At 39.3% G+C, this 25059-nt stretch overlaps 1 protein-coding gene across 1 annotated transcript in view; it reads left to right on the top strand.

Annotated features, from left to right (window-relative positions):
* The first annotated feature begins 2720 nt into the window (after positions 1–2720).
* The window catches only part of SPATA48 (spermatogenesis associated 48), a 63607-nt gene continuing 41268 nt past the window's right edge, over positions 2721–25059 (top strand). The window contains exons 1-2 of the mRNA XM_040260940.1: positions 2721–3279; positions 11428–11525. Of these exons, the coding sequence (XP_040116874.1) occupies positions 2721–3279; positions 11428–11525 (657 nt within the window). The remainder of the gene's footprint in view (positions 3280–11427; positions 11526–25059) is intronic.

Here is a 25059-nt window from a genome sequence, read left to right as displayed (position 1 = left end):
ACGGAAGCTGAAGGAATGCGGGCCGGAAGGGTGGCCGGAAAGAGAGCTATCGTTTCCGGCAGGGCGGGGGCGGGGCTTGGCAGGTAGGTTAGGCCACTGGGCCTCGTCTGCCCGAAGGCGTGGAGGGTCTAGATGTTTTTCGTCTTCGTTACGTCGCAGCAGTTCAGGGAATCTGAATTACATAGGTGACCTATGGAAGGTTCTGGAGCCAGAGAAGAGCCGTGGGCCTCACAGTTTGCGGGCATCCGTGGGCCGAGAGACTGCCTGGCCGAATCTGAGTGTCGAGGCCAAACTCGGCCTGCGGAGTGAGTGTCAGGGAAGCGAGTGCTGGTGCAGCCCCAGAGGGCTGCCTGCTTCTCCCGACCTTGGCTGCCGCTACCCTCAGACGTATTGGCCCCACAGAGCAGGCGAGAGTGGAAGTGGACCCTAAGCCCCACGAAGAGCCTGGGTGGAAGAATGGGGAAACAACCTTATATGGAATTGACCACATGCAACGTTATCACCTGAGTTTAAAACGATGCATAAAACCACCTGTTGCCCCTAAGTGGGTTGTCGTTTATAGCCAGAACAAGTTAGAGTCGTCTGCATTTCTTCAGCAAAAAGGATTTACTTAACATGAGCAGAGTTACAATAGAAGCAAATACGCAATTAACTCAAATACTTGGATGAATGGAGTTTAAGCCACTGAAGACATAATGCCTAATAACCATGTATAGAAGGAAGGTATGAGTGAGCTAAAATGGACTGAAAGCCATCTCGGTGTCCATTGCACAGGAGGAATCTCAAACTGACAGCCTAACCTCCACTCTTCTTTGGTAGAGTGACTCCAGTAGTGATATCTTCGTTTGTATCTTGGTTGCACCACAGGTAGACCCCTTGCTGTCTTTCAGCTGGACTGCTTTACATATTGTATCTGAAGAGCTAGGATTGTGTCTGTTTTGCAAATATTTTAACTTCAACTGCTGGGCTAGTTCCTGGTATAATGTAAGCATTCCAGTAGTCATACACTTTTTTGAAAAGGAAACATCTAGTAAAAAGGAGTGAAGACTTCATTTGAGACCAGGACCAGGACCATGATGGAGACATTTCTTAAGGACTACTTCTGAAGAAGTCCTTGTTTCTTATTAGCAAAGGGAATTGAAATTTCTGCACATTCCCTGGATTTTCTGGCTATATTTATGCAGGTGTTAATAGGTAAAATGTATGCAGTACAGTTTATTCCACTGAGTAGATTCACTTCTTTAGAAATGCTTGCTAATCTGTATAAACTCCTAAATTGAATTTTACCTGTCTAGGCATGTCTTAGTAAACAGAGACCTGGATGATTTAGATCCAACCAGGATTTTGGTCAAGGTCTTGCACTTGTTTGAGCATACCTAGAAAACAAGTTTCAGTGAATAGTACTCAATAAATCACTGTGTTTGGGTATGTATTCTGCTAAAGCTTTTTTTAATTTTTATAAACAAGTCAACCTGCACAACATGATTTTTAGCAAATGACCTTGGACTGTGGACCTCTAGTAAATAAAGGGTAGAGAAGACTATCACACCATGCAAAATCTTGAAATCTCTATTTTTTGTCTTCAAGAATTTGCTTCAGTTCACCAGTCCCTCCTGCCTTAGTCTGCTATGTAAATTCTTAATATTCAACCTGAGAATATGAAGTAATATTGGAAATCTTAGTTAATATGTGGTGTGATTCTAAAGATGAAAGCTGATTGCTGAAAATCAGAAGGTAGGTCTGTCATTTGTATTTGCATTTTTTATTCCAATAAGGATAGTGTGAGTTTCATGCCCAAATTCTACTGTCTGGAATTCCTTTGATAGCTGTTTTTTGTGCAAGACCAAGTTATCTAGTTGAATGAGCTATTAAATGAACAGTGTATTGATGATGTCTTTTTTTTTTTTTTTTTTTTGCATTGAGCTAATAGCTGGTGCTTTCTTGAAATGAGTTTAAGAACCTCATTGCGCTTACTCTGTCCATCATAGTAGAAGAAGGGTAAGTAAGGCTAATGTAGGACATGTAAAAGATAAAGCCATGCTTTGATTATAAATTTAAAGTTTCTTTAAAAATTAGATATATTGATTTAACTGTAGTGTAATATATGTTCATTTTCTGCACTTCTTTTTAATTTACATTTGTATAGGTAGCATGTTTTGTAGTTTATTATATCTATGAGGTAAAATACTTAAAATATATGAGAGAATACTTTTAAAAATATATTGCCTCCTCATTAACTGCTTTATTTATACCCTTTACTGAATATCATTTGCTCATAAAGTATCAACTTATGGAAGAATTGAAAAATAAATGAGCACAGTTTTCCTGAGCAGTGCTGAAGAAACTATCATGGAGGTTTTACTAACAAGTCTAACTGTTTTCCCTAAGAATTACATTATAATGTATATAGTGATACAGTGTGTTACCTAAGAATTAAATTATGCTGTATATAGTGATACAGTGAGTTAGAGTTCTAACTGTTACCAAGCAACATGGGCTCTGTTTTTTGTTTTTTTCTGTGCTGGTCCCTTCCTTTAGTGGAGAAAAAATATTTGCCTTAAAAAAAAAAACCTACTCTATTGGCATTGAGAAAGCCAAATCAATAACTCTATTAGTTTGACCAGTCCTCAGTGATTAAAAATATAATAGTTTTTTAAAGACAGAAAAGCCATCAGAAACAATTAATATACTGTCAATCCACAATTTTAAAGTGAGAGGCCATGGATACATATTCACAGCTTATACCTGGAAAGATAAGTATCTCTGAAGGATCCTTCCTTTCAAGAGCAAAGGCTGTTGAGAACACAGATTACCCCCACTACTGTGCTCTCTTAAGAAAACTGAACATGCCTTTTGTGAAAGGAGTTGAGGACAGACATGACTATGGCAGAATGGAGAAGAAATGCAACCCTACTTTTCTTAAATTTCACCCTTATCCCCCTTCAGTCCTGCCGGACTGTCATTTACACTATCCATATCCCCCACCATATGGGCCAGATTATCCATTATTTCCACTTCGGGATGATGTACCCTTACATGACGCCTGTTCAGGGTTTTTGAGTCCTGGTGGTGATGCTGACCTAAAGCCTGGTGTTGGCAGGACCATACCAAGCCTAGTAGATTTCAGCGATGTGAAACCTCAACATCGAGTTCCCAGGCCAGACACAGGATTTCAGACTACATTAAAAAGGAAAACAATTTTATTGGAAGAACTGAAACAGGACAGAAGGTGGAATTCCAGGGCAGTACCAGACATTTCCATCAGAGCAAGACTTGGAGGTAAATGAAATGATATGGGCTTTGTAATTTTTAAAACTTTCAGATGACAGAAGAGCATGGATCTAAGATTCATTCAGTACTTAGCAGTTCATTTGACATAAAATTGTAAAGAACCAAACAAGGAACTCTTATTTTTAAATTACAGACTGTAAGGAAAATGTAGTAAGAATGATAAGCTTTTTATATACCTGTTTGTAAAAAAAGTGGTTTTCCAAAAGTGCATTCATTGGTGTAAGTGACAAACACGACGTGTATATCAGATAACTTATTCTAAACATACAGATAACCTAATTTTGCCACAAAGGAATATATTTAACTCTGATAATTGCATATCATGCCACCTTATCTGTCTCCCTTGGAAAAAATAAATTTGCTGATGATTATCAAAAAGTTTACACGGGCTGAAATGCAGTGAGAAAGTAGTGGAAAGTAAATTTGAGGGTCTGGTAAGAACCAGAGCTGAAGAGAGGCAACCCCTGCATAAATTACTCGATGACAGCCCTGGAGGCAGAATTGATGACAGTTACTGACAGCTGCACCTTATGGGTTCTCTCTAAGACCCCCAGAGAGTGTCACAAGCCTGGTCCAGAAGTGCTGAGAAACACTTTTGGAGAAAAACCATAGGCAGTGTTCCTGTATGGAATGTGTCTGACAGGCAGGGAGTGAAAAGAGATTAACACATTTGAGCATCTGGGAAAGGAAAAGGCCAGGTGCTGTAGCAAGAGATGCTGAGCCTGCACTAGCCTTCCGGGGCTGCGCCCACTTCCCTGCTCCTCTGGAGCACCCAACCACAGACCAGAGGCCTAGGGAGGCTGTGTGGAGAAACTGTGACATCACCATTTTTCGGGGCAGTGGGAACTCAACAATTCCTGCCACTCCTCCATAAAAAAAAGCCATAGGCACTTGGGGCCGGGAAGGGAATAAGAGTAAAGGCGAAAGGTAGTAGCAGTGCAAAGCCCCACAAGGTAGTGGTCCCAAGCTACTCCCTCTGGATGCAACTTTTAAATGAGATAAGAGCCCTTTAGTGAGAGAGAAGTGCAGGATAATAGGTACACTTTTAATGTGCACTACAGTTGTGGCCTCAGCAGGTGGGCTTGGAGACATTCCTTAGTTTGGAATTTTCATGTAAATAATGCATACGAAGTTCAATACCTTTTTTAAGAAAGAATTATTTTTGTTGTTGTTCAGTCACTTGGTCATGTTTGACTCTACAACTCCATGGACTAAAGCCCACCAGGTCCCTCGGTCCATAGGATATCCCAGGCAAGAATACTAGCATGGGTTGCCATTACCTTCTCCAGCAGATCTTCCCAACCAGAAATTGAACCCACAATTCTTTACCACTAAACCACCAGGGAGGTCAATTATTTTTTTTATAATTCATTGGAAATACCATCTAAGGTAATAAAATATTACAAGAAGCAAATGCACCTCACACTGAAGGAACCACTGATGAGTTCATGTCAATCTCACAGCCTTAGTACATTTTCACTGATTCTGCACTAGTGGCCCAATTCTCTGTCAAGAAAGGAGCTTAAGTTCAGTCTTTTGCTAATGTTTCAATGTATAATTAAAATAGTCACTGTCAAGGACACTTCTTTAAAGGAATCAAAATTATTTTTCATTGTCCTATTTTAGACAAGTATGTCACTTTGCTTGTAAACAGAAAATCACAGCCTAGTGTAATTTTTAAGAACATTATTGTTGATTTTTGGGGAGGTGACTTTTTCGAAGAGTACACTGTCAAAAACATTCCAGTACGCTAGAGGTTGAAGAAATAATTTGTTAAGGCTAACCTATGACTAACATAGGGTTAACAGATGTGCACTGAGAACCAAGCATAGAGCTCATCTAGCCTCTCTGTCACTGCTTAGATCAATACAATAGAATTCAAAAGATAGGCTCTAGAGTCAGACTGCTGCTGCTGCTGCTGCTGCTGCGACTGCTAAGTCGCTTCAGTTGTGTCCGACTCTGTGCGACCCCATAGACAGCAGCATACCAGGCTTCCCATCTGACTATCTGCACTCAAATTCTGGCAGAAAGCTTACTTGCACTATGACCCAGGAGCCATTGCTCATCTCTGTGCCTGTGTATCCTTATTTGTAAAATTGATATACTAGTTATACTTTATAAAATAATTACAAGGGCTATTTAATGTTATTCATGTAAAAATATCTGACAGAAAGGAATGAAACAATAAATTTGTTAGATGTTAGAAAGATAAGCAAAGTTCAGAATTTTCAGTTCCTTTGTATGTGAATTTTCTTATAAAATTGTATGAATTGAATTAACTAAGATAGGCAAAGGACTTAGCAAAATTCATGGAACCTGGTAAAGCATTTAATTAATAGTAGCTGTTACTGGCTTCTAACAGTTCAAAGAGCAATCAAAGTTTAGGGATTGCATTCAATATAATTTGTCCTATGCTATCAACGATGTTATGGATTCTGGAAATAATCATTAATTATAAATAATAAGTACTTTCAGATTTTAGCCAACCTAATATACACAATTTCTCATACATTCTGATAAACAAGGATATCTTATCAGAATTAATTATATCACATCCCAGTGGGCTTTCTTAGATATCAAAACAAGATCCTGAAAGGTTATATTGCTGATTTTTTATCCTATTTTAACCTTATCTAGACATCTAACTTTGTAGAGTTGTTTTTTCGTACCTGGTTCCATCCTGTCATGGGAGCCACACCTTCCATGGCCTTATCCAAACCTAATTACTTTCCAAAGGCCCCACCTCCAAATATCATCATATTGTTAGTAAGAGCTGCACCATGAATTTGGGGGTACACAAGCCTTCCCTCGATAGTCACCATCTTAACTATTTTTAAGTGTGTAGTTTATCAGTATTAAATGTATTATTGTACAACCATCACAACTGTTGATCTTCATAACTTTTCATCTTGCAGAACTGAAATCTATGTCAATTGAACACAACTCCTTACTGTCCCCATTCTCACCTGCTAGCAATCAGTTTACTTTCTGTCTCTGAATTTGACTACTTTACGTACCTCATATGAGAAAATTATACAGTACAGATCTGTTTATATTTTCTGTTTCCTTATGATTCAGTCTTGGTAGGTCATGTGTTTTTAGGAAATTTATCCATTTCATGCATATTATAAAGTTACTTGGGATACAACTGTTGATAGTACTTTCTTATAATCCTTTTTATTTCTATAAAATTGTTGGTTCAAAATCTCAGGAGTTCCTCAGGTGAAATACAGAACTGAACCTGTACTCAAGGGCAAAGAGGAAGAGGCAGACAGCCCCGATGGGTGGGTGGCAGGTTAAATGAGCAGAGAAATTATTTATGGTGCTTGTCATAGGTGCCTTAAGATGAGTCGATCTCCACACCTGCCTGCCAAAATCTTAAAGCCTACATAGAAGACTTGACAGGGCTCAATCATGTACACTGTGGCGTCAACAACCATACTCTAGTCTCTGCTCTGTATCCTTGAAACAGCTCCAGCTGTGCAAACAGTGGACAGAGCATACATTCTATGGACAAGGGAGGGGACTCAGAGCCTTGGATTGCCTGAGTTCAGCTCATGGGCCAGTGGGTGGTCACAGCCTCTCAATGACCTCCTCCAAGAAACATCAGCTGTCTGATGTTCCCCTCTTTCATTTGTAATTTTAGTTATCTAAGTCTTCTTTCTTTTTCTCTGAATCAGCCCAGCTAAATGCTTATCAATTTTGCTGATTTTTTTCAAGAACCAACTCTTGCTTTCATTGATTTTCCCTATTATTTTTCTATTCTCTATTCTATCTCTGACTTCATCTTTATTATTTTGTTTTCATCTGGCTTTGGGTTTAATTTCTTCTTTTGATAGTTTTTTTTAAGGTGTAAGTTGAGGTAGTTGATTTGAGATCTATTTCTTTTTTAATATAAACATTTATATACCTATAAGTTTTCCTCTTAGCATTACTTTTGTTGAATCCCATAACTTCCGTTGTATTTTTGTTTTCATATGTCTCAAGATAATTTTTAATTTCCCATGTTATTTCTTCTTTGACCCATTGGTTTTTTAAGGGTGTGGTGTTTAATTTTGATATATCAATTTTTAATTTTATTTCATTTTATTGTTTTCTGGTTGTGATAAGAAAGTATAGTTTGCATGCTTTTGGTCCTTTTAAATTTACCAAGACTTGCTTTGTCCCCTACAGTATAGACTGGAGAATGTTCCACATGCACCTGAGCAAAATGTGTATTCTGCTTGGGTGTTCTGTTGGTTAGAATGTTCTGTATATGTCTGTTGGATCAAATTATTGTTCAAGTCCTCTATTTCCTTACTGATCTTTGTTTGGCTGTTCTTTTCGTTATTGAAAGTAGAGTTCTAAAGTCTTCAACTATTATTGTACAGCTGTTTCTCCCTTCAAGTCTGTCAATATTTGCATCATATAGTTTGAAGGTCAAATATTTGGTTTATAGAAATAAAATAGAGAATAGAAAAGTAGTAAAAAAAAAAAAAACCTAAACCTAAATTTGGTTCTTTGAAATTCACCTACCTTTTGCTATATTGAGAGAGAAAATTTATGGAAAATAACTTACAAAGGGTATCATATGTGTATGTGTGTGTATGTGTGTGTGTGTGTGTGTGTGTGTATAAAAGACCTAGTATAACCATTAGAGGAGAGACAACACATGAATTTTAAAAATACATAGAATAGCCCTCAAATCTTTCTTGTAATGTTTTGGTTTCCTTAAAGGCAGCATATTATAGAAATACTTTATAATAAAAATAAAGCCTATAGGAGAATAGTGTTCATGATAGACTTTTCCAGACTCATATAATTTTGGGTTACACAGAAAACCCATTCAATGAAAAAAAAATCACAATTTTGAACATGTTAAATATCTAATAAATGAGGAAATACTGTAGTGCTTTCCTTGACAAAAGACTTAGATATGTATTTGGTATGAAAGTGGTGAAGTGAGACTGTGGGTTTTGAAGGAGAGTGTAATAGCTGTTCCCAAAAGTGCTTTTGGCAACTCACCCCCTTCTGATGTGTGCTTGCTGCCTCTCTTACCATGAAATGAGGTCTGTTTCCTTCTCACCTTGACTCTGGACTTGGACACGTGAGTGGCTTTCACCAATAAGATATTAGCAAGTGTGATGCAAGTGGAAGCTTAGTAAGTACTTGCACGTTGAGATTGGTCCTTTTGGGATTCTTCCCCTGAAGTTTCAGTCACTATTTTGTGAGAGACCCAATCTAGATCCATAGGAAAAAAATAACAGGCACTGGTCTTCAGGCCCAGCCTAGCTCATAGCTAATAGTCAACAGCAACCTGCCAGCCATGTGAGGGAGGTCATTTTGGACCTTTCCAGCTGTTGGAGCTATGCCATATCACAGAGAGAGCTTCAGAATCCCGGGAGATGATGAATGGTTGTGTACATGACCAGGTTTGGAGGTGTTTGTTGTGCAGCAGTAGATCCTGAAACAGTTAAAAGAAAGGGTATCATCATACTTAGATGCAAGTGTGGAGCCCCTGAGGTATTAATACAGTGTAGCCGTAATTCATTGCCCTGTCTACTTCTGCTGCTGCTGCTGCTAAGTCGCTTCAGTCGTGTCCGACTCTGTGCGACCCCATAGACGGCAGCCCACCAGGCTCCCCCGTCCCTGGGATTCTCCAGGCAAGAACACTGGAGTGGGTTGCCATTTCCTTCCCCACTGTTTACTTCTACTCTGGCTTTAAATCAGAATTTTAGTTTTCTTATTTTTCTATTTTCTTTTGTTTTTTCTAAGCGTCTGGTAAAAATGGCTTCAAATCAGAGGATACCAAAAAGTGCCACCTGTCTGCTGTTGCCATGAGAATCTTCTGGAGGATTTTCTTTGGCCTACTGAGTCACAGAATTATCATTCTCAAAACTGAAATGATTGTGGAAATCTGCATTGCCTCTTGGCCTCTTGCCTCTGCCTCTGTATTAATTTCTCTTGTCACTGTAACAAACTGCCACAGACTGAGCAGCTTTAAATGAAACACATTTATTACTCACAAGTTTGTGGGTCAGAAGCCACTCTGTTCTTTGTTTGAGATCCAACGATGCCACAATCAAGGTGTACTCTTTGTTTATGTCTAGAGAGTCTGGGGGAAATCTGCTGTGGGGTTTATTCCAGTTGTGCAGAATTCAGTCCCTGACATCTGAGGCACCCGCTTCCTTGCTCTTTGATGTCCAGGGGACACACTGTGCTCCTGGAACCCTCTCACATGGCTGGCTCCATCTTCACAGTCAGCAGTGCTGTTAAAGGCCTTCTCACGTGCTACTCTCTGACTTCCCTTCAGGATCCACAGAGGGTCCCAATTCTCCAGCCCTCCATTGCCACTTCTCTTTTCAGATTCTGTCCTGAGTTCCTTGGTTAAATACTGACTGAATCTTCATCATCATTATGAAAATGATATTACTTCTATAGGTACTAATAATGTTACAGTTCCTAATTGATAATTAATAAAGATGTGAACTTCATGCCAATTTGCCAGTTCCTTTAAATACAGTTCTAGTTTTTACAACTGTGACAGCAGTCATTAAAGGTGAGGAAAATAAGACTCAGAGGGGGTCAAATAATTCATGAGGTCCCACTGGCATCTTAGCCAGGAAGTATATATGTTAAGCCCTAAAAATTGCAGCCCTCTCTTATAGAGCTCCACCAGATTGGTATCCATGGTAACCATGGTACTCCTGTGTTATCCCAAACCCCTCTAATTATGTTTAAACATCTATGTACTGTCCATCTAGCCCCACATTTTAACATTTTAGTTTCATCATCTGATAAGTTAGATTAATTTATGGGGCAAAGGTAAACAGTTGAAAAGTTGAAAGTGAAAGTTGCTCAGTCGTTTCTGACTGCAACCCCATGTACTGTACAGTCCTTGGAATTCTCCAGGCCAGAATACTAAACGGGTAATCGTTCTCTTCTCCAGGGGATCTTCCCAACCCAGGGATTGAACCCAGGTCTCCTGCATTGCAAGTAGATTCTTTACCAGCTGAGCCACCAGGGAAGGCCAAGAATACTGGAGTGGGTAGCCTATCTCTTCTGCAGGGGATCTTCCTGACCCAGGAATTGAACCAGGGTCTCCTGCATTGTAGGTGGATTCTTTACCAGCTGAACTCCCAGGGAAGCCCCAAGTTAAAAAATAGAGGACCAAATTAGAAGCCCCCATGCAGTAGGGAAAGGATCTCTGTGGTACAACCATTATCTACACCTACGCTCATCTGTCCAAACCAGAGTAATTTGCAAAGTTATCAGTCTCTCTGATTAAGAACTTTGTAATGGCCATCTCTCTGAAGGTTAAGTCCAAGACTTTCATGTCCTGACTTTGGCTGACCTCTTTCGTTTCTCTTCTACCATTCACTGGCTGCCATTTCAACATGTAGCTATACCCAACCTTCAGTAATTTATCATAAGAGTTTTGATATTGTTCAACAGGTCTAGCCTGCCATCGCACATACTGTTCCTCTGTCTGGAATGACTCTACTTCCGCCACTTCCATTGTTAACCGAGTTGTAATCAGTTGTCAAAAGTCAGGTCTTTTTTGTCAGGGAGATGTTCCTAACTTTCTGCAATCTGGCTGGATTAGATGTCCCTCCTCTGCACTCCCTCAGCACTCAGAGCTCAACTGTTATTAGAGTTAGCACATTATACTGCATCACCTACTTGACATGTCTGTTTTTCCATTTGTTCATGAGCACCTAAAAACCAGGAAACCTGTTTTCTGTCTTTAAATATTCATCCTCTTTCATTTATGGGGCAGTAAATATTTGTTGGAGGCAGCTTTTATATTTGCTAGTCTCTTATCATGAGGTTGAATTATCTACATAGTAAACTTCTTTGTCACCACCATCTCCAGCATGTCTACATGCACATATACAGACTAATAGTACCCAAGAGATCTCTTACAGTAATAAGTATCAGATAATTGTACAAAATTATAATCATCCAAAAATACAAATTTCAGAGCTGTTCTGTTCTCAGTGAGAAAAGTTTTTAGATAACCCATTGAAAAATAAACACCACCTAAGTTCAGCTTTCTAGTAGAATCAGTTCTGGTGGAAAAATAAGTTTCTGTTGCATTTTGTTTGTATATATTTCATATGTATGTACTCAAACCACATACATTTTTGTTTTCAGGTTGGACGAGCCCACTGAAAGTTACTCCTTCCCAGCCGCATCATGGAGAACACTCAATAAATTACCCATATACATTTGATGAGGAAGCAACATGTACAGTAAGAATTTCTTACTAGATGGGTTATATAATATTTGTAATCAATTTATTTCATTGTGTATTTGGTATATTATGTCCTTTAAGCAAATAGCTATCATACTGAGCAAAGTAAGAGAAAAAGAGAAATATTGTTGATAGCACTTAAAATGATACAAATGAACTTATTTACAAAGCAGAAACAAACTCACAGACTTAAAGAACTAACAAACATATGGTTGCTAGAGGGTAAGGGTGGGGATAGGAATAGTTTGGGATTGACATGCACATGCTGTCATATTTAAAATGGATAACCAATAAGGACCTATTGTATACACAGGGAACTCTGCTCAATATTTTGTAATAACCTAAATGGGAAAAGAATTAGAAGAAGAATGGTAAATGTATAATGGAATAACTTTGCTATATACCTGAAACTATCACAGCATTGTTAGTCAACTAGCGTATAAGTTGTTTTGTTTTTTTTTAATAGCTACCATTTATAAAGTACTCCTTCCTTACCTGTCAGGCCCTGTGCAGAAGTTCACAGTCATTGTATAGTCTCATTGTCTGTGCATCCCTACAGCAACACTATGGGAGAGGGGTGAGTAGTGGATGATGGTATGTTCAACCCAGGCCCCCTCTACTGGCAAGTGCAACCTCCCCGGCAAGCAGCAGGCAGTGGACACCAAGTGTCTGACGGCCACCAGCTGGACTTGGACTTGCCAGTGACTGACTTCCTTGAAGAAAGAATAAAGCTAGACTTCACCTGAAACCACATTCCCATTAGTGTCCTCTCCTTGTTGTATTCTACACTTCACCTGCAATACTCCTACCATGTATTAATTGAAAAAAAAAATGTTTCAGTTCCTGCTTCTAGACAAAACAATGTGTTTATCTCATTATTTGAGAAAGCTGAAACCCAGTGATGTAAAGCAACTGACTTAACCACAAAGATAAAGTCAAACTTTAAAGCTGGATATATTTCTGAATCTTCCTATGTGGCTTTCAGTTCAGTTCAGTTGCTCAGTCGTGTCCGACTCTTTGCAACCCCATGAATCACAGCACGCCAGGCCTCCCTGTCCATCACCAACTCCCAGAGTTCACCCAGACTCAAGTCCATCGAGTCAGTGATGCCATCCAGCCATCTCATCCTCTGTCATCCCCTTCTCCTCCTGCCCCCAATCCCTCCCAGCATCAGAATTTTTTCCAATGAGTCAACTCTTCGCATGACGTGGCCAAAGTACTGGAGTTTCAGCTTTAGCATCATTCCTTCCAAAGAAATCCCAGGGCTGATCTCCTTAAGAATGGACTGGTTGGATCTCCTTGCAGTCCAAGGGACTCTCAAGAGTCTTCTCCAACACCACAGTTCAAAAGCATCAATTCTTCGGTGCTCAGCCTTCTTCACAGTCCAACTCTCACATCCATACATGACCACTGGAAAAACCATAGCCTTGACTAGATGGACCTTTGTTGGCAAAGTAATGTCTCTGCTTTTGAATATACTATCTAGGTTGGTCATAACTTTTCTTCCAAGGAGTAAGTGTCTTTTAATTTCATGGCTGCAGTCACCATCTGCAGTGATTTTTGAGCCCCCCAAAATAAAGTCTGACACTGTTTCCACTGTTTCCCCATCTATTTCCCATGAAGTGATGGGACCGGATGTCATGATCTTCGTTTTCTGAATGTTGAGCTTTAAGCCAACTTTTTCACTCTCCTCTTTCACTTTCATCAAAAGGCTTTTGAGTTCCTCTTTACTTTCTGCCATAAGGGTGGTGTCATCTGCATATCTGAGGTTATCGATATTTCTCCCGGCAATCTTGATTCCAGCTTGTGTTTCTTCCAGCCCAGCATTTCTCATGATGTACTCTGCATATAAGTTAAATAAGCAGGGTGACAATATACAGCCTTGACGTACTCCTTTTCCTATCTGGAATCAGTCTGTTGTTCCATGTCCAATTCTAACTGTTGCTTCCTGACCTGCATATAAGTTTCTCAAGAGGCAGGTCAGGTGGTCTGGTATTCCCATCTCTTTCAGAATTTTTCACAGTTTGTTGTGTTCCACACAGTCAAAGGCTTTGGCATAGTCAATAAAGCAGAAATAGATTACCACAGTCTAATTTTTGAACATTTTCATCACCACCACTCCCCCCAAAAAAAAACATGTCCATTAGCAGTAAAGTTATGGATATCTTCAAGGAGTCTATTTCCACTTTTGTAACTCTTATATTTATTCCTTCCTAAAGTTGATCTGCCTAAATTTATCTGGAGTTTCTCAAGTTGACTTCTTTTCCCACCTCTCCCTTTGCCTTTTCTAATTCTACCACAAAGAGGAATGGAGCATACCTCCCACAGGTCATCAGGTATACTAGGGTGTGTGGCCATGGAATAAAAAGGTTGTTCAAAATATATGTCACCTGTGTCTCCTTTACTCATGATACCATCCACCCATGCCAGGACTTCATGTCTATTCTTGTCTGCATTTTTTTCTATAAGAAAATCATGGCATTAAAATGGGGGAGATTTTCCCTGCTTTGAACTATTCGAAATTCAGATGAAATGGAGAATTTGATTTCTCCATTTGATTTCTCCAAAAGGAGAATTCGTATTTGTTAATTTTGCTTATTCCATCTCCAGACTCTTCAAAGAATCCATTGCTCTTTCTGATAAGTCCTGTGAGAGCTTCGAAAGGGGACATTAGTATTGAAGGTGCTGGTGCTTTTTTTTTTTTTCCATCTAAGGCTATAAATTTATGACAAGGCTATATGCATTACCTAGCTATCTATTTTAGAATTCGAATTCTGAAGTTCTTGTCATGCAAAAACTCATTAAGCATACTTATTTTTGTCTTTAAAAATTATGTGTACTGTTGCAGGTGAATCTTTTCAAAGATTAATTTTTTAAAGAGTACAAAATATATAGTATGTATTTTGAAGTGGTCTTGTGATAATTAAAGAAAATCATGTCTAAGTCCCTCATCCCTCTGTCTGAGCCAGAGTAAGCACTCAGGATATTAGATATTGCTATTACTATTCCTGTCACTAATGAAAATTAAAAATAATTCAACATTAGGCCATAGAACTTTGGAGAGGATAGAGTTTGCCTACATAGCTCAAGGCATAAGAATGTTAAATTTTATTAAAATGGATTATATATCTATATGTTTCTGATATATTTTAATGCACAAGAAATAACTTTTATATATTTCATGAAGCATATTATTAATCTTTTGAAACATGATGGTGACTATCAATTTTTTTTGTCACTATCCATTTTGAAATATGGAATTTAGAAAGATGGTAATGAGAACCCTGTATGCGAGACAGCAAAAGAGACACAGATGTATAGAACAGTCTTTTGGACTCTGTGGGAAAGGGAGAGGGTGGGATGATTTGGGAGAATGGCATTGAAACATGTATACTATCATGTAAGAAATCAATCACCAGTCTAGGTTTGATGCAGGATACAGGATGCTTGGGACTGGTGCACTGGGATGACCCAGAGAAATGGTACGGGGAGGGAGGTGGGAGGAGGGTTCAGGATTGGGAACTCGTGTACACCCGTGGCAGATTCATATTGATGTATGGCAAAACCAATACAGTATTGTAAAGTAAAATAAAGTAAAAGAAAAAAAAGAAATGTAAAAAAGAAAGAAAGAAAGAAAAATAAATAAATAAATAAACTTAAGCATAGAGTTTTATGTCAAGATAAATCTTGATATTTTCCTACCAGTAATGGAAGCTAAGTAACATGGGACAATATTTCCAACGGAAATGACTAGATTAATATTTACTTTTTTAATATAAAAAAGCTAATAAAATGGAGAGAAATTACTGAACCAATAAAAGATTAGAAACTTAAGCCAGCACTTAGGGTCACTTTGGCCTGATAGGAATTTGCTGCTCGGAAAGGGGAAACTAATCTAACTGAACATTTGCTCGTCTCATAGACATAAGACAGAAATTGTACTTGGCTACACTGACAAAAGGGAGAAGGAAACGGCAACCCACTCCAGTGTTCTTGCCTGGAGAATCCCAGGGATGGGGGAGCCTGGTGGGCTGCCGTCTATGGGGTCGCACAGAGTCGGACACGACTGAAGCGACTTAGCAGCAGCAGCAGCACACTGACAAAAGAGGGCACAATTGAACTTTAAATTTTATAAACCACATGAAATTCACAGATTGAATTAAACTGTAATAAAACAGAAAACAAGAATTGGAATACTTCAGTGAAGACAGTTACTCCCCAAATCAACTATAAAACTGAAGAGCATTGTAATACACACCGAAGTTTGTTATACATTTTCAAACAACCATTTGGGGTTGTGAAAAAGTGCAGAAATTTCATACAGAAATTCAAAGAATACTTGCAAATAAAATTTTAGGTGAAATAAAGATTTATTCAGAAATTATGACTTCATTACATGAAACCCAAGAAAAAGGCAATTAAAAATCTAATGAAAATCATTCAAGAGAATAAAAAGACAATAAAGAATTAGTTGAAAATAGCTAAGGGAAAATGGTTGAAAAGGAAGATATGCAAAAAAGAAACAGTACAGTTCAGTCACTCAGTCCTGTCCGACTCTTTGCAACCCCAAGGACTACAGTAAGCCAGGCTTCGCTGTCCATCACCAACTCGCAGATTTGCTCAAACTCATGTCCATCGAGTCAGTGATGCTATCCAACCATCTCATCCTCTGTTGTCCCCTTCTGCCTTTGATCTTTCCAAGCATCAGGGTCTTTTTCAGTGAGACAGTTATTCGCATCAGGTGGCCAATGTGTTGGAGCTTCAGGTTCAGCATGAGACCTTCCAGTGAATATTCAGGACTGACTGGTTTGATCTCCTTGCAGTCCCAGGGACTCTCAAGAGTCTTTTCCAACACCACAATTCAAACCCGTCAGTTCTTCGGTGCTCAGCTTTCTTTATGATCCAACTCTCACATCCATACATGACTACTGGAAAAACCATAGCTTTGACTAAATGGACCTTTGTTGCCAAAGTAATGTCTCTGCTTTTTAATATGCTGTCTAGGTTTGTTATAGCTTTTCTTCCACGGAGCAAGCGTCTTTTATTTTCATGGCTGCAGTCACCATCCATAGTGATTTTGGAACCCAAGGAAATAAAGCCTGTCACTATTTCCATTGTTTCCCCATCTATTTGCCATGAAGTGATGGGCCTGGATGCCATGATCTTAGTTTTTTGAATGTTGAGTTTTAAGCCAGTTTTTTCACTCTCAGTTTCATCAAGAGGCTCTTTAGTTCCTCTTTGCTTTCTGCTATAAGGGTGATATCATCTGCCTATCTGAGGTTATTGGTATGACAGCTTGTACTTCATCCAGCCTGGCATTTCTTATGATGTACTCTGCATATAAGTTAAATAAGTAGGATGACAATATACAGCCTTGACATACTCCTTTCCCAATTTGGAACCAGTCTGTTGTTCCATATCTGGTTCTAACTGTTGCTTTTTGACCTGCATACAGATTTCTCAGGAGGCAGATTATGTGGTCTGGTATTCCCATCTCTTGAAGAATTTTCCAGAGTTTGTTGTGATCCACACAGTCAAAGGCTTTGGTGTAAATCAGAAGTAGATGTTTTTCTGGAACTCTCTTTCTGAAACTCTCTGTGATCCAATGGATGTTGGCAATTTGATCTCTGATTCTTCTGCCTTATGTAAATCCAACTGGAACATCTGGAAGTTCACGGTTCACGTACTGTTGAAGCCTCGCTTGGAGAATTTTGAGCACTACTTTTCTAGTGTGTGAAATGAGTGCAATTGTGTGATAGTTTGAGCATTCTTTGGCATTGCCTTTCTTTGGAATTGTAATGAAAATGGAATATATTCAATTCTATGGCCACTGCTGAGTTCCCCAAATTTGCAGGCATATTGAGTGCAGCACTTTCACAGCATCATCTTTTGGGCTTTGAAATAGCTCAACTGGAATTCCATCACATCCACTAGCTTTGTTCTTAGTGATGCTTCCTAAGGCCCACTTGACTTCACATTCCAGGGTGTCTGGCTCTAGGTGAGTGATCACACCATCATAACTATCTGGGTCATTAGGATTTTTTTGTATAGTTCTTTGTATTCTTGCCACCTCTTGATATCTTCTGCTCCTGTTAGGTCCACACCATTTCTGTCCTTTATCAAGCCCATCTTTGCATGAAATGCTACCTTGGAATCTCTGATTTTCTTGAAGAGATCTCTAGTCCTTCCTATTCTATTGTTTTCCTCCATTTCTTTGCACTGATCACTGAGGAAGGCTTTCTTATCTCTCCTTGCTACTCTATGGAATTCTGCGTTCAGATGGGTATATCTTTCCTTTACTCCTTTGCCTTTAGCTTCTCTTTCTTTCTCAGCCATTTGTAACGCCTCCTCTGACAACCATTTTTCCTTTTTGCATTTCTTTTTCTTGGAGACGGTCTTGATCACTGTCTCCTCTACAGTGTCATGAACTTCTGTCCATAGTTCATCAGGCACTCTGTCTATCAAATCTAATGCCTTAAATCTATTTCTCACTTCCAATGTATAATCATAGGGAATTTGATTTAGGTCATACCTGAATGGTCTAGTGGTTTTCCCTACTTTCTTCAATTTAAGTCTGAATTTTGCAATAAACAGTTCAATATCTGTGTGCAGTCAGCTCCTAGTCTTGTTTTTGCTAACGGTATAGAGCTTCTCCATCTTTGGCTGTAAAGAATGTAATCAATCTGATTTCAGTATTGACCATTTGGTGATGTCCATGTGTGGAGTCATCTCTTGTGTTGTTGGAAGAGGGTTTTGCTATGACCAGTTGATTTTCTTGGCACAACTCTGTTAGCCTTTGCCCTGCTTCATTTTATACTCCAAGGCCAGGCTTGCCTGTTACTCCAGGTATTTCTTGACTTCCTACTTTTGCATTCTAGACCCCTATGATGAAAAGGACATCTTTTTTTGGTGTAAGATCTAGAAGATATTTTAGGTCACCATAGAACTGTTCAATTTCAGCTTCTTCGACTTTAGTGGTTTGGGCATAGACTTGGATTACTGTAATATTGAATGGCTTGCTTTGGAAATGAACAGAAATCATTCTGTCATTTTTGAGATTGCAACCAAGTACTGCATTTCATACTTTTTTGTGGACTATGAGGGCCACTCCATTTCTTCTAAGGGATTCAGTGGAGTAGAAGGTCATACATTCATCTTCTCCTGCGAGATCTCCAAAATTGCAGCTCTCTGCTGAACAGCCATTGACGGGAGAATGTTGGATCCCACCAAAAAAAGATACCCCACATCCAATAGCAAAGGAGGAGCCTCAGCAAGACAGTAGGAGGGGTGAAATCATGTTTAGAATCAAACCCCATTCCCTGCAGAGATGCTCGGAGGGCTCAAACAAAACCTGTGAGCACTAGGACCCAGAGACCCCACAGAGCCTGAACCAGACCTGCCTTTGAGTGTTTGAGTGTCTCCTGCAGAGGCACCGGTCAACAGTGGCCTGCTGTTGGAGACAGGGGCTCAGGCTGCTGCAGACCTGGCACACACAGCATGTGGCAGAAGCCCTGTTGGAAGTGGTAGCCATTAGCCCCACCACAGAGCCTCTGAGCAGACTACCACAAACTGCACAACAATTGTACTGATGAAATTTTCAACCTGCTAAGAAAGTTCTAGGACCCACAACAGATTTCCCAACCTGGGAATTTGGCAAAGGGCCTGAAAATCCCCAGGGAATTTGACTTTGGAGGCCAGTGGGATTTGATTACAGAACTTCCACAGGACCGAGAAAACAGACTCTTGGTGGGCACAAACAAAATCTTGTGCACACCAGGAGCCAGGAGAAAGGAGCAGTGTCCCCACAAGAGAGTGAGCAAGAGTTGCCTGTGAGTGTCCAGGAGTCTCTGGCAGAGGCATGGGTGGCCTGCTGAAGGGTCAGGGGCACTGAACACAGCAGCGTGGACATGAGTCCTTTTGAAGGAGGTCACGATTCTCATTACTCCTGCCATAATTTGGCTTCAGGCCAAACAACAGGGATGGAATACAGCCCTACCTATCAACAGAAAATTGGATTAAAGTTTTACTGAGCATGGCCCTGTCCATCAGAACAAGACCCAGATTCCCCCTCAGTCAGTCTCTCCCATCAGGAAACTTCCACAAGCCTCTCATTCTCCATCAGAGGCCAGACAGAATGAAAGAAGAAACAATATATGTATAATTAGAGTCCCTGAAGAAGAGCTAAATAATAGACTGGATATAATATGTCAAACCAGTGTTTCTCAACCTTGGCACAATTGACATTTGGTGGTGGTGGTGGTGGTGGTATTTAGTGGCTAAGTCGTGTCTGACTCATTTTTGCCCCATGGACTGTGTAGCCCAGCAGGCTCCTCTGTCCAAGGAATTTCCCAGGCAAGAATACTGGAGTGGGTTGCCATTTCCTTCTCCAGAGGATATTCCCAACCCAGGGATCGAACCCACATCTCCTGAATCAGCTGGCAGATTCTTTACTGCTGAGCTACCAGGGAAGCCCCACTGACATTTAGGGCTGGGTAATTCTTTGTTGTGCAGAACCTTGTGTGCATTGTCGGATCATTACCAGCTTTCCTAGCTTCTCCCCACTAAATGCCAGTAAAACTCTTTTTGATGAATGAATATACCTTCTCAGAAAGCTAGAAAATGGGCAGCAAAGTGGACACAAAATGGACAAAACAGTGACAGTTTCCAAACCACAGCCTAAGGAAGGGAAATCATACAAAGCTTTGCATGCTTATGCAGTTGAGGAAATTGGAGTTGCAGGTGACTAAGTCAAGCAGATATGCAGAGTAGGATATCAGGGTGGAGGGAGCTACGTAGAAGGGGCTCTGGAGACCTGGGTGGGGGGCAAAGAATGCACAGGTCTCTGAGTGTAGATCTGTGTGTCCTTAAGAGGAAGTTACCAAAGCTGGGCAAAGACTTATTGTAAAGAACTTCATGATCATTCTCTGACACTAGACAGTCAGAGGATGGTTCATGTCCCCACAAAGAAGGAAGACACAGAGTACATGGGATATCAGTAGATGCTTCAGAATGATATCACCTCTAGTCAGATCAAGTTATTCCTCTAAAGGTTCCTCTGGAATTTAATGAACAAAGTTTAAAAGGAACCTTCAAAAGCACCCAACTGATTTCAATTATTGAACTTTGCACTGAAATAGAGTCTAATACTAAGTATAAAACTACTTCTAGCAACCAACAAACTAAAGTGCAAAACAGATGCACAATAAAAAAAATTCATTTTTATGCAGAGAAGAAAAATATTACCATAGTCAAGAGAAAAACAAATCAATAATACCAGACACAGGAGTGACAGACATGAAGAAACGACATGTTCTTCTTGTTCCCTACATTCAGGCTAGGGAATGTAGGGAGGAGACCACAACCATGACAACATGGAAAATTGGCCACACAAACAAGACTCAAAAGGATTTATAGAGAAAAATACAGTGTCTAAAATTAAAGATAAACAGCTCCGAAAGCAGATTAGACCCTACAAAATAAAAGAATAATGAAAGACATAGGGATAGAAACTGTCCAAAATAAATATAGGGAGAAGATCTGCAGTCAACTGTGGGACAATTTCAAGCAGCCTAACATACATGTAGTTGGAATCTCAGAGGAGAAAAGAAGGTGGGAAAAATTATTGGGGGAAATAATGGCCAAAATTATTCCTAATGGATGGAAATTATAAAACTGCAGACCCAAGAAATTCAGCAGATGCCAAGCTGAATATAGATAAACCCATACACATCAATCACATTGCTGAAAAACAGTGATAAAAGAGATCTTAAAACAGGTAGAGGAAAAAATGAATATACAAAGAAGCACATATAAAAATGACAGCAGGCTTCTTGTTAGAATCTGTACAAGCCAGAAGAAAATGAGGACACAGTAAATTTTTTTAAAAGTCAACTAAGAACACTTTAACCAGCAATTACAAATATTTGGGAACCCTGTGGCAAAACTACAAAGTGTATTGAGAAAAATTAAAAAGTACCCAGATAGAGCAACTTACTCTCATCTGGATTGGAAGGCTCAGTGTTAAGTTCTTTTTAGACCTTTCTAAGTTGATCTTTAGTCTTAGTGCAATTCCAATCAACATGCGAGCTGTTTCTTTTTGAAAATCAATATACAATGGAAACCTAAAATAGCTAAAACTATTTTGAATAAAAATAACAAGTTGGAGGATTTATTCCACCTGATTTCAAGTCTTACTATAAAGCTACAATAATCAGTGAGTGAGTGTGAGTGAAGTCGCACAGTCGTGTCTGACTCTTTGTGACCCCATGGACTGTAGCTACCAGGCTCCTCTGTCCATGGAATTTTCCAGGCAAGAGTACTGGAGTGGGTTGCCACTTACCAATAGGCAAATGATAGACATACAGATTAATGGAACCTAAGAGTCCAGAAATACAGCCACCAAATGTGCCAAGCGTTTTAGTGAAGAAAGGAAAGTCTTTTAATGTATTAAGAAACAGCTGGATATACCATTAACCTGTACAAAAAATAATCTTAAATGGATAATATAATAAGCCTTAATATAAAATTAAGATTATAAAATTTTTGAAATATTTAGATTTTCCAAGTGCATTATTAAGAAAATGAATCAGCAAGCCATATAATGGGAAAATATTCACAATCATATAAATAAGAAAGGATTTGTATCTAAGATGTATAAAGATCACTTAAAATCAATCAGGAACAAGATGAACACCCCAAATGAAAAATTATCAAAAGATCTGAACAGACACCTCACAAAAAAATAAAAGAATGGCTAATGGACACATTAAAAAGTGCTCAATGTGCTGAGTCATTAGTGAAATACAACTTATATACAGTGTATCTCCACAATAGCTAAAATTTAAAAGACTGAAAATTCCAACTGTTGACAAGGATCCAGAACACTGGAACCCTTACACCCTGCTGGTGGGAATGTGAAATGTTACAAATACTGCAGAAACTTTAACACTTTGTTCAGAAGTTAGACACACACCTATCAAGTGTCCAGACATGCTACTCTTAGATATTTACACAAGGCAAATTTGAATATATGTCCACACAATGACTTGAGCATAAATACTCAGAGCAGCTTTATTCCTTATTGACAAAAAGTGGAAACAAATTGTTCATGTGCATGTGAAAGTATGAACGCATTGTAGTGTAGCCATACAATAGAATAATATTCAGCAAGTAAGATCTATTATTCTAATATATGTGACAACAGGAATGAAACTGAAAATAGCCAGAAACGAAATATTATATATTAGCTGATTCTATTTAACTAAAGCTCTAAAAATGCAGAACAGCATAGAGTGACAAAAAGCAGATTACTTGTTGACCTGGACTGGGAACATAGGGATATATGGATACAAAGAAGCATGAGAAATGCTTTTTCAAAATATAAATACTCTGAATCTTGTCTGTTGTGGTGGTTTCATGAAAATATATATATATATAGCTGTAATATCAAATCATATGCATTAATCAGATTTAGTTCATTAAAGATCTCAATATAGTTTATCTTTTAATGAAGGATATGGTAAACAACTTTATGTCAGCAAATTCCTTGAGAACACAGCTTGTCAAAACTGACATAATAAAGTCTGAGTGACAGAGGAACCAGAGATCAAATTGCCAACATCAATTGGATCATAGAAAAAGCAAGAGGGTTCCAGAAAAACATCTACTTCTGCTTTATTGACTATGCCAAAGACATTCACTGTGTGGATCACAAAAAAACCTGTGGAAAATTCTTAAAGATATGGGAATACCAGACCACCTTACCTGCCTCCTGAGAAATCTGTACGTAGGTCAGGAAGCAACAGATAGAACTGGACATGGAACAATGGACTGGTTGCTAATTGGAGAAAGAGTATGTCAAGGCTGTATACTGTCACACTCCTGCTTATTTAATTTATATGCAGAGTACATTATGCATAATACCGGGCTGGATGAAGCACAAGCTGGAATCAAGATTGCTGGGAGAAATATCAATAACCTCAGATATGCAGATGATACCATCCTTATGGCAGAAAGTGAAGAGGAACTGAAGAGCCTCTTGATGAAAGTGAAAGAGGAGAGTGAAAAAGCTGGCTTAAAACTCAGCATTCAAAAACCTAAGATCATGGTATCCAGTCCCATCACTTCATGACAAATAGATGGGGAAACAGTGACCAACTGTATTTTCTTGGGCTCCAAAATCACTGCAGATGGTGACTGCAGGCTTGAAATTAAAAGACGCTTGGTCCTTTGAAGAAAAGCTATGACCAACCTAGACAGCATATTAAAAAGCAGAGACATTACTTTGCCAACAAAGGTCCGTCTAGTCAAAGCTATGGCTTTTCCGATAGTCTTGTATGAATGTAAGAGTTGAACCGTAAAGAAAGCTGAATACCGAAGAATTGATGCTTTTGAACTGTGGTGTTGGAGAAGACTCTTGAGAGTCCCTTGGACTGCAAGGAGATCAAACCAGTCAATGCTGAAGGAAAACAGTTCTGAATATTCATTGGAAGGTCTGATGTTGAAGCTGAAGCTTCAATATTTTGGCCACCTGATGTGAAGAACTGACTCACTGGGAAAACACCGGATGCTGGGAAAGATTGAAGGTGGGAGGAGAACAGGACGACAGAGGATGAGATGGTTGGATGGCATCACTGACTCGATGGACATGAGTTTGAGCAAGCTCTGGGAGTTGACGATGTACAGAGAAGCCTGACATGCCTCAGTCCATGGGGTCGGAAAGAGTCACACACAACTGAGTGACTGAACTGAGCTGAACTGAGTAGCCCTATATCTATTAAAATAGTTTAATTGATTATTAAACACACTTTCCACAGAAAAAACTCCAGAGTTAGATAGTTTTACTGATGAATAAAAGGATGTTTAAGGAAGAAAGAATATCATCTGACCCAAATAATATATCTGAGAACAAAAGAAGCCTGCCATCAACATGTGAAAATGATCTACAACAAAAATTAGTCTGATATGCCTATGAAGAGGCATATGAAAAATATTCTTAGCAAAATTTTACTAAATTGAATTTGCGTGTTAGGTCACTCCAGTCATGTCCTCCTCTTTATGACCCTATGACTGTAGCCCGCCAGGCTCCTCTGTCCCTGGGATTCTCCAGGCAAGAATACTAGAGTGGGTTGCCATGCCCTTCTCCAGGGGCTCTTTCCAACCCAGGGATTGAACGTGCATCCCCTCAGTCTCCTGCATTGGCAGGCAGGTTCTTCACCACTTGCACCATCTGGGAAGACCAACTGGTGATATATAAAAAGGATAGGACATTAGGACTAAGTGGGGATTATTCCAGGATTGCAAATTTGGTTCAGAATTCCAAGTCTGTAACTATAGTTTACTATATGTGTTCTCAAACTACCACATACTAAAGTCACTTCAGTTGTGTCTGACTCTTTGTGACCCTATGGACCACAGCCCATCAGGCTCCTCTGTCCATGAGGTTTTCCAGGCCAGAATACACAGTGTGTTATCATATCCTCCTTCATGTGATATTCCCCACCCAGAGATCTAACCCACTTCTTGCATCTTCT

The sequence above is a fragment of the Oryx dammah genome, unplaced genomic scaffold (genome assembly GCF_014754425.2).
Source record: "Oryx dammah isolate SB20612 unplaced genomic scaffold, SCBI_Odam_1.1 HiC_scaffold_18, whole genome shotgun sequence".
NCBI lineage: Eukaryota > Metazoa > Chordata > Mammalia > Artiodactyla > Bovidae > Oryx > Oryx dammah.
This window is presented reverse-complemented; position numbering and strand designations above follow the sequence as displayed.